The sequence below is a fragment of the Cryptomeria japonica genome, unplaced genomic scaffold (genome assembly GCF_030272615.1).
Source record: "Cryptomeria japonica unplaced genomic scaffold, Sugi_1.0 HiC_scaffold_905, whole genome shotgun sequence".
Classification (NCBI taxonomy): domain Eukaryota; kingdom Viridiplantae; phylum Streptophyta; class Pinopsida; order Cupressales; family Cupressaceae; genus Cryptomeria; species Cryptomeria japonica.
The window spans coordinates 24,153-35,674 of NW_026729616.1; the positions used below are offsets into that span (position 1 = coordinate 24,153).

The 11,522-nt window shown below is 34.4% G+C and overlaps 1 protein-coding gene across 4 annotated transcripts; it reads right to left on the minus strand.

Annotated features, from left to right (window-relative positions):
* Window positions 1-712: 712 nt before the first annotated feature.
* Window positions 713-11,038, minus strand: LOC131069471 (uncharacterized). Of its 4 annotated transcripts, XR_009371012.1 has the most exons (4): window positions 10,950-11,038; window positions 1,312-3,591; window positions 1,092-1,167; window positions 713-941 (listed from the first exon to the last, which is right to left on the minus strand). XR_009371012.1 is itself a non-coding variant. In XM_059216185.1 (3 exons), the coding sequence occupies exon 2, from the start codon at window positions 3,589-3,591 to the stop codon at window positions 1,318-1,320; it is 2,274 nt and encodes a 757-aa protein (XP_059072168.1). In that variant the 5' UTR covers window positions 10,950-11,038; the 3' UTR covers window positions 978-1,167; window positions 1,312-1,317. The 4 variants fall into 4 exon arrangements, 2 of the variants coding, with proteins under 2 accessions (XP_059072168.1, XP_059072167.1); XR_009371011.1 differs by having other exon boundaries at window positions 1,092-3,591; XM_059216185.1 differs by lacking the exon at window positions 713-941 and having other exon boundaries at window positions 978-1,167.
* Between the last annotated feature and the right edge of the window lie 484 nt (window positions 11,039-11,522).

The window sequence follows — 11,522 nt, forward strand, 5'->3', positions numbered from 1 at the left end:
AAATTGATTCTACAATCTTGTAAGTGACCCAAAATGACAAAAAAAAAATGTTTAATAATTTTGAAACATTTATTTTATTATCACTAACATCCTTACACTAAACAAATCATATAATCTATCACAATATTTCTACTTATGAACCATTATTTTAGTCTTTGAATTTTGAAAACATTTACTTTAATAGATTCTATATATTTATATTATGTCTATAAAAATGATTTTATTCTCCCTTCACTGTAATGTTTTGGAATCTGTTGTTTCATATTATTAATAATGGCTATTTTTAACAAAACTTATAATCAAATATTTTTTCTAAAAGCAGACCATTGCTAAGAAGAGAAATTTTGAATAAACAAATATAATTAGTGCATAGCATTAAATGTTGAAAATTAATTGCACATCAAGAAAATACACTAACGAGAACAGCAGCCAAGAAAGGGCATCTGCAATCACAAATCAAATTAACCCAACAATAAGAGCACATGCACAATTTCATGAGTAAATGTTGGTCTCTTTACATACCACAAAATAGAATATACCGAAGCATGTTTCTTCCATAACCCACCAAATTCATATCATAATAAGGATTATCATCAAAATAAAAAGGCTCTCAAAATAAACGATGTGATTAGTGCAAAATATTCTTACATGATGCAAAAATTACAAACAAGATGAACAGGACATGGCAGCAAACAATTTCTTAGACAAAAACTTCTTCAAAGACATTTCACATTTCCCAGATGTCCATTGAAATGTTCCAATTTAATCCCTTGATTGCAAAGACATTGCTGACAGCCAAAAAAATTCTGCCTTTACATAGGGCAAAGATGCTCGAGGGCGTTTGGCCATTTCAAGATATCACCTCTACAATCTGATAACATTAAGAAACATACTCCACAGAAGTACTTCTGATTGGGAATCCTATTCTCGGAAGCATCAACCTCAAAAGAACAAAAAAAAAAAAACATCAACCTAGATTACTTCAAAACCAAGGAAAAACTTATTATAAATATTACAACTAGCTTGAGCATTAATTCCTAACAAAATATTAATGCTATTAGATAAGCTAGGCATTAGTTCAAAATACATACCAAGCTTGCACTTCATTTCAGAAAACTATGTATATTTATCTAGCGTCAAATATGATGATTACTAAGTGAATTAGACCTGTACACAGGAACATTCATAATTATACACCATCTGAGGGAAGAACACGTGTCAACCATTGCCAGAAATCCTCGATCAAGCTACCAATGAAAGAGCATACCTAAAGTGCTCACACAAGGACTTTTGAAGTTACATGACATTTACCTTGAATCAAATTTCATGGGATTCACTTTCCCACCAACCACTACTGCTTCGGACATATTTGTCAACAATACCAAACATTTCATTTTGAGCCATCCTTCTCGCATAGTTTTCTGTAGATATAGCTCCTCTCTTCAACCTTCGATAGTGAATAAGTTCTAAGGGCCAGAGGCGTGCCGCACCAAAGTATGATTCTACTGATGATCCATGTTCAGTTTCTTCGATGGGTAATTTTTTGGAGTAATTAATGATCAATTTTGCTTCCTGTAATGAGATATGTGCAACATCTTTAACATTCACTTTACTAAGCATAGGGTCATTGATTCCTTTCTCATGTACTGTCCTTGAGTTGTCCACAACTGGCTCTGTAGTTGTGTCAGCGGGAAGTTCTACAATCTCTAGTACAGAACTCTTTGACTTCTCGTTTTTCATTATGCCACCTTCTGAGATATTGTGCTTATCAGTTGTCTCATCTGAATGAGATTTCTCTCTGTAAATAAATGCAGTCTCTCTCTTTCCCCCACTTTCGGAAGGATTTAAAATCCATGTATCTTTAGTGTTCGTACCTTGCTGTTCTTTTTCTTCATCCTGAACTATTCTTACACGCAAATCATTGTCTATTTTCACTGCTAATCTCAGATGATCTCCTTCCAAATTTGCATTGGCAGTACTCTTCTCTCTTGTTTTCTCAGATAAAGCACTGTGAGAATCAAAAGGCAAAGCATTCTTCAAGGACTGCATTGCATTACTAGCATCAAATGATCCAGACAAAACATGACCCACCTGAGTTGGAATGGATGATTTTCGAATACAAGGAGATAGAGATACTGACAAAGATTGCATAGTTGCAGAAGGTGACCTTGATTTAACTATGGGCTTTCTAGACATAGAGCGGTCAGAGATCGATTGAGACCTTGCCTTAGAAGACACTGAATGTGATCTCAAGGACCTAGAATCTGAGTGAGACAAAGGAGAATGAGAATGAGGAGAACTAGCCAAATGAGAGTCTGACTTTGAAGAGTATGATTTGGAAAAACTTGACTGTGAACAAGAAATAGATGAATTAGAACGAGTCTCATGCCGGCTCTCAGAATGTAGAAAGGAGGATTGAGACTTGTCTCTTACTCCTGTTGGCTGTGAAATAGAATCTGTCCTAAGTTTATTATCCCCCTTTCCAGTCTTTTTTATTGTCTGATCTTCTTTTCTATAATCAGACAGATGTCTTGAATGTTTCTGTCTGTTTCCTGAAAACCTCTCAGTTTTGTGATGAAACCTTCTGCTCCCATGTCCCATAATTCTATCACTACCAAAATCCTTCCTCTGCAGCATATTGTCTCTGGAAAAATCCCGTCTTGACCAATTAGTTTGTCTTGGACCTTTAAACCTCATAAAATCATTACCTCTGAAATTCCTTTCCGTCTTTTGTTTAGGATTAACACTTTTGAACTTAGCCCTTCTAGATAAAGCTGCTTTAGAACGACAGTCACACATGGCATGACCTGCTCGACGACATTTGAAACACCTTTCTGAAGACCTCCCAAAACCCCTGTACTCCATCTGAATTTCATCTTTTGAACAGTACTTTGAAACTCTTTCTGGAGAACTGTTTGCAGCATAAGAATCAGTAGATTTAAGTTTTTGGCATTTTTCACTTCCACGTACATCTCCTTCATTTCTATTATCAGAATAAGGGTCATAATTCTGCAAGTTGGTTGCTTCTTCAACCATGTCATATTCATTTGATGCACCACTGAGAGGCTCTCCCCAACGGTCATTTTCCAAAGGAATGGGCTCCACCGCACATCTGTCATCCAACAATGCTTCTTTCAAATTTTGGTGCTTCCTTTTTCCCCCAAAAATATCATTTTCCACTCCATCATCTCTTCCATCTTTACATAGAAAACTTTCGTTATTTATAGCTTCCTCCTCACCTGCATGTTTCTGTATGTCCTTTGTATTCTCTTCCCATTCTTCAAAGGATTTGCCCTTTATATCTTTTTCTTTCCTGTAGAACTTGTTAACATAGCCACTTCTTTGAAATTCTTTACCAGAAACCCTTCTTAGAGGTCTTTGTTTTCTTGACCATGTGATAGAAAGATGTTCCCCACAGATAATCCTTCCTTTCAATGCCCTGAGAGCTTTCTCAGCATCTCTAACAGCATCATAAACAACAAAGCCATATCCATCCTTCAGCTCTAGCTTGCTTCGGCCAAACCTCCGAAACACACGCTCAAGCTCACTATGATGAACATGGGACGAAATATTTCCCACAAATAAGGACATCTGCGATTAAAACACCACATAGACGAGTAAATAAAAACATGGCTACAATAAACTAAAAATAAACAGTTGTAATGTTGTCTGAATCATTACATAAAACAAACAGAAATTATAGAAAGGTCAACTTGTTCGTTGAAGTACAATATTCACACATCTTTTGAACATCTTATCCTACAAAAGATGGGCAGCAGATTAACTGAATCAAACAGGTGGATGCAGAAGCTGCAAAGATCCAATTATTCATCACCAACCACATGTTGTAAGCAATATTCAGATCCTTCTTAAATTTAGAGTTATTAAAAGTAAGTGAAACAATAGATTTTATGTTTCACCTTTAATTTAATTTTTCCATTTAAGTTTTTTATTTTATTTTTTATAAGTTGGTAAGACCTGATTCACCTCCAACACAATCATCTTATGATGATTTATGACTAGCATTGTAATTAGCCAACTTTGGTCCTTTTGAAAACAATTCAATATTGAGAAGATGACAAATATTAAACAAATGATCCTAGATGACATTTGATGTGATCATGTGAAATATCTTCTTACTTTTACGAGGCTCATCTTCAGTATGATCCATTGTTATATATAAGTCATATTTGAAAGAGGCAAATGATGTAACCGACACAATGATAGAGAAAAGGAAAACAATCATAAAGAGAAAAATCCCAAATAAACTTTGAATATTGCACACAATTTTTTAGGCAGTAAAACAATAACCACCCCGTACATTTTCTTGTCTTTTCAATGACTCCGAAATACTATTTCTTTGTTGAGTAGAGTTGTAAAATACAAAAAATTAGTGTTCGAACATTAAGTTATTGGAAATCTTACGTTAAAAAAAGAATCCAATATAAAATATAAAGTCTTATAAATATACTTTAAGCATATTACAACAAAAGTATTATAGATGCTATCTCATTGGAGTTAATTATTGGTGAAGAATTTGGAATTGTGAATACTGAAATGAAGAAATAATCCTTAAACGAAGAGATAATACCTAGGTCATTATGCCTTTAATTATATAGACTAATAGGTAAGCTTCATTTTTAAGGATGCTTTGAGAGTTTTTTCACCTTTTAGTCTTCCCCACTACAAATTTGTGTCCATATTCTGTTGTTATATTTAATTCTTTTCTTAAACATTTTATCTTTTATTGTTCAATATACTATAATCATAATTTAATTAATTACTCAACCAACATGATATTTATCAATTGTTTGTTTAAAAAAATACAAAAACTACCTGTAAAATTTATAAATGATTATGTATAGTCTCACATTCTTCCCTAATCAAATCAAGAATACAAATTTGTTTAAAACCTTCTAATTAAATCAAAAGTCAAGATTATTCGAACATACCAAACTGTATACAATTATTTAAACAAAAGGCTTTGTCCTACTACAAAAATTGTGATGTATGTAGAAGCACATTTTAATCTAAACCTGAAAACCATATACTACAACTACGGCTTATATAGGATATGCCATTCATTGAAGCAACCAATACCACCTTGAACTCCTAATGAAACTTGACTGCGACCTCAAAAGGATAGTGAATGGTGTGAGAAGCTGCTGTAGCAGCATGCTCAAATGTGGTGCCCAACCAAGAAGAAACCCTCATGCAGCCTTGGAGCCCCTACAACAAAAGGCTAATATATTTCAAGCACAAGAGAGATTCTTCACCGGATCCCCTCACTTCATCTTTGAGCTATTGAAATTGCAACTTCTATTCCTGCCTCCGGCAGCCCTATGCAATTTTCTTCCCCCAATGTTCAAATCTTTTTTTCAACCCCATGTTCATACCATTTTCATTGGAGTTTTCACCCTAATAAAATTTCCATAGTGCTACATTTGGTTATGGCATATGATTTCATGCTATTTCATTAGGATTTTCACCTTAATATCATTTTATATAACAATATAGATATTTTTAATATATTTATTTCTCATCATTCATATTTCTAATATCTTTTAGATAAATGTATTTATAGTATTTATATTAATTTAGTTTATACTTATTTATTTATTTATTTTTATTTTATTTTAATTATTTTAAATATAGTAAATATTTTAGATTTATATATAATATATTGTTCTATTTATGAAATAAACTAAATATATTTTAAATATACATAATTATATTCCTGCTTAAAGCTAACATTTTACTTACTATTTTATTTAATACCTGCACACTTAAATAAATGTTGTATCTTATATTTTTAAATTTATAAATAAAATAAAATAATTGAATTTACTATATATTTAATTATATAATTATTTTTCAAAAATTATATACTAATTAAACAACACCTGGGCCCCACCTGGCAGCACACACCAAAAGGTGTGTATTAGAAACAAAACCATGATTAAGAAGACCTCTCTTCCTTCTTTGGAAAATAGTCTAGGACATACCACCTATCATCACCTTGACTTGCTTCACTATTTGTAGAGAAGAAAGGCATCTAACTGAAGATAATACAAGCTACACATAATCTAAAGGCGTTGAGGGAACAAAACTGAAATCATCCCCAAAAGAACCAATTTCAATATAAGGATCAACTCAATCAGGAGAAGAGGGCGATGTCAACACAACACCACTAAACATTCCATCATGAATTGATGGGGCCTCAAGAGCTTCACAATCCTCAAGAGGAAAAAAAATTAGTGACATTTAAGTGTTTGAGATGGGCATTCCACCACCAAGTAGCTAAAAACACTGACAGGAGCTTTCAGTATATGCTACATAAAATCAATGTACAATGTTTACCTTATTAAAAAAGAATGAGACCTCGGTTGTCCCTTAAGAGAAATTTTTAATGCCCATGGGCCAAATATTAAAGGTTTTACATGTTTTTTTAAATGCTCGTTTAACCACGGGCAATGATTTGCCCTCCCAACCATGGACAATACATGATTGTCTCCCCCGAGCACTTTCATATTTGATCTGCCTAATGATATTGATTTGCAGTTGGATTGTATTGTCATATGTCTTGATAAATGAGATTGCACATCTCATTACACATGCGAGAGGTGCCCTTTCATCAAGGGACGCCACTCTTCCAAGATGGCCCCACAAATTATACTAATATTATATCAATATATTATTATATTATCAATAATTGTATTATCAATAATAATTATTATAATATCAATAATTATATTATCACAATAATTATAATATAAATATATTATCACAATCTTTATGTTATCTATGTCGGCCTGGAGGAATCCGACCATAGCTATAATAACATTAACACTCCCTCTTAGCTAGGGAGGAATCCTTCTCGATATCTAAGATATGTAGAGATATCCACCATGACTATTTCTAGAGCGTGGGTCCATCATGGCTACTCCCATGAATGGAAATGCAAGTAACACAAGTGCTCAACATGGAATCACTCAACGTGATGTCATCATCTCATCATGACGTTCACCATGGCTACTCCCAAAGGGTGAATAAACACAAGTACTAAGTCATGGAGTCTCTCACATGACATCCACCATGGCTACTCCCAGAGGTTGGATCCACCATGGCTACTCCCAGAGGGTGGAAACAAGGGCTTTCACCTCAAACTTCTCCCAGAGAAGAATGCATTACCACCATGGCTACTCCCAGAGGGTGGAAACAAGGGCTTTCACCTCAAACTTCTCTCACAGAGAAGAATGCATTACCACCATGGCTACTCCCAAAGGGTGGAAACAAGGGCTTTCACCTCAAACTTCTCTCATAGAGAAGAATGCATTAACAATGGCTTGCACCTCAAACTTCTCTCACACGGAGAAGAATGCATTAACAAGGGCTTGCACCTCAAACTTCTCTCACACAGAGAAGAATGCATTAAGGTACATCTCAAGAAATCACTAATGTTGGGACTCCCTCTAAGCTTTGAATACTAACATCAACCTCTTGACCTTCTCGTCCAAGGTTGCCTCTGTAGGTTTGTCAAACACCCTTTGAATGTTAATTCCTCCGGTTTGAAGAAACTGATTGTAATGGCAATCTGTATAGGTTCTCCCTCTTTCTTCAGCATGTGTTGTTGGTGTTGGAAATAAGCCACACCCAAACTGACGATGGACTGGTCCAAGAGGGGCCAGTAGCTCAGTGGTAGAGCACTCCAGCAGCGTATGGAAGGTCCTAGGTTCGAGTCCTAGCTGGTCCATGTCTCAACATGGTATCAAAGCCAGGTCCAGGCTAGGAACCCCAAGCACACAAGAGGTGTGGCTTAAGGGGGGGTGTTGGTGTTGGAAATAAGCCACACCGGGACTGACGATGGACTGGTCCAAGAGGGGCTAGTAGCTCAGTGGTAGAGCACTCTAGTAGTGTATGGAAGGTCCTAGGTTCGAGTCCTAGCTGGTCCGTGTCTCAACATGTGTGACTTCCTCACAGGATGCATCAAGCTCTTTCTCCCTTGAATGTGATCTCTCATCATCCTTTTGATCCTCGATCTGTCCTAGAAGCATTTTAGAGAGAGATTATTAATAGTTCATAGAATTAAACTATCTCGAGGAGAGATACCAATGTTATTGCATGAATAATAACTACATAAGAAATTCATGAATTATTCATAGGTATAATAAAAAAAAAAACTTATCTGTTTAATCTTCCTCACAATCCACCAATTGTTCTTTCCTGATCTTCACACCACTGTAGCGTCTCACGAATGATCCAGGAAGTTGACCAGCATTTTCTGTCGTGGGCATCTGTTTGCCATGGTTCGGGCAATACAGAGGTCTCATAAAATGCATTGTGGGATCAACGACAATTAAAGGTATCTCCTTTGGCATTAAACCAAGATTCATTGGTATCATCCTTGTATCCCAGACCAAGGTGGCATTCGCTGTACTCGAAGCATGAAAGTAGATTCCACAACTACTGAATGATACGGAGGTCACTCTTCAAATACTGCATCACCGTGCATAGCTCCAATAGACAATAGCTCCAGCATTGAATTTATAAGAACGTCCAACAGGTAATGGTGTTGTTAGAATCTCAGACTTTTTGAAGAGCCGCACCAAGGAAGTGGCATCCCACAACCAACTCACACATTCGCTTGACTTCTAATTCCCAACACCATATCCCTTCCACTAGATGACCTGCCAACATTAACAGTTTACAGAATAATGGTACCATACATGCCCACGATGAGTGTTATTAGCAGAAACATCTTCCATATTTTCATGCAAAAACTGTTCTGAGTTTCCAGCAATAATCTTTGTAGTAGCCGCCCAAACACAAATACATCTCCCCACACTGCACCTCTAAAAGATATGAAATGGTTCTTGGAAGCGAATCGACCCAACGAATACTCCAAGAATTTATATTTGGCAAGCCAACAACTATTATATTATCTCAAGAACTTCAATCACCACTGGCAATAGAAGTCTACAGCAATACAGCCTTCCCGAAATATAGCTTGGCATCAAATATTAATATCCTATGACTTAAAGCTCTTCACGGCAATATAATCACCCAATAGAGGAATGGTGTCGATAATCCTCTGAAGTATTTCAGAGTAATATTGTAAAAAGATCACTCAGCTAATAATATAACATCAATTATAGTTATCTGTGATAAAATATAGCCTCTCAAACCACATAGAGAAGACCCCAATTATACTTCTCACGTTATAATGTCACATATGCACTCATTAATATATATATATATATATATATATATATATATATATATATATATATATATATATATATATATATATATATATATATATATATATATATATATCGGGCCCCACTGAAAAAATACACGAACAATTGATTATCCCAAATAATAATCTTTGCACTAATATGGGATATCAAACATTTTATTTCCTTTGTATTGCCCGGTGACATTAAACGGCAAAAACTCTAAATGCCCGTGGGAAGTAATAAACTTTTGATGTGATTATAAATATAGTGTCGCTAATATCAATAAAGTTGCTCTATATTTAGTTCTCAGAACTTAATACAATCACCAGAATTATTTCCATATGCTTTACGGCGAAGGCATACATATAGAATCAGGCCCAACACAAATAATGAAAACTTTAGCATAAATGATATACAAATAATATATTGCCCCGCCAAATAATAGAAGGCTTGAATCAATAGAAGCATCCCATCCGAAATAGATTCGGCAAGATAATAAAATCCTTCAGACTTCTATCAGCCCCTGCTCTCCCAGATTGTATCTGCTCTGATACCATGTTGTTTTTTTAAATGCTCGTTTAACCAAGGGCAATGATTTGCCCAACCATAGACAATATACATGATTGTCTCCCCCGAGCACTTTCATATTTGATCTGCCTAATGATATTGATTTCCACTTGGATTGTATTGTCATACGTCTTGATGAATGAGATTGCACATCTCATTATATATGCGAGAGGTGCCCTTTCCTCAAGGGACGCCACTCTTCCAAGATGGCCCCACAAAATATATTAATATAATATCAATATATTATTATATTATCAATAATTTTATTATCAATATAATTATTATAATATCAATAATTATAATATAATTATATTATCACAACCTTTATGTTATCTATGTCGGCCTAAAGGAATCCGACCATAGCTATAATAACATTAACATTACAAAATTTCCTTGTAGACACCATCAATTATGTAGAATTCCCAGCAGTTAAATTTTTTATATTAGATTTTTTCATATTATCTCCACAAGTTCTCATTTTCATAATGTATGTCTAGAATCAATTGTGTTTTGTCCAATTTCCTTTAAAGATATATCAAGTTTCACCTCTAGATGCCTCTTCAAGAACAGATTAGATTATAAGATGAAATAAGTATAATATATAGTTTTTCCAAGCATTCGAAAATAGATGGCCAATCTTACAAATGATTTACAATCAGTTAATTGAAGGCCTCGAAGGCCCAAGTACCAGTAGCGGTATAATTTTACCACTATTAATAATATTATTATTATAACAGAGATTTTTTATGATGGATTTATCATTTCAAACCAAATGTTTGTTCTTACTGTCATGATGTGGTTATAATCTGTAAATACAAAATGAGAACCCTCTAAGATCTTCACGAGTGGTTTACAAACTGACATGTAAGCTGACTTCCAATATTTAATACAACCATCAAGCAAACAAACACACATTTGGAGGACATCGAACATCCATGCAAAGCATATTGAAAAAGATTTACTAATCATTTGAAATTCTGTATAGCAGCAGCAAGCATTCAAAACTTCAATCATACACGACACCTTTAAGCCACAAAGATAAAATATCATTTGATTTTTGTATTCTACAAATTTCAAATATATAATTCAAATGCCCTACAAAACCTTAGAAACATATGCATGGTGTTCATGTTGGATACCAACCTCCAATTTAATTCAGAGAACTCTACTTTTCAACAATGTTTATCATAGATCTTCACCAATCTACAAGACAACAGAAGACTAATTAATTCTTAGACCCAAAAAAGAATTTAACAAAATCACATAACATGTTCTAATTGCAACAAATTAACAGAACAACTAAAGAACTTCAATTTGATTAGAGAACATTAAGAATTGCTGCAAAAAAAATTATAGAATTTCAAACCAAAATCCCTCACAAAAGTGATTACACCATGCAAAAGCATTCAGCCATGACTTGCAGAGGATGTTTGAAAAAGAAAATCTCAAAGTTTGTTGCACGTCAAGAAATATATTTTTCCATTCAATTGACTTTGTACCTCAAAATCATCAAATCTGACCATTTTCTCTTATGCCTGTACACGCTGAATATCATCCAAGTAGAAAAGAACTATCTACATGCTAAAAGAGAAAAGACAGTTTCATAAGCAAACCCTTACATTTAGTTTAGACACCAAAGTTCCAAGTAAAGGGCACAAGTTTATCTAATGATTGAATGCTTGCTGCTATCAGAGAGAATTTCAAAAGTAAACATTT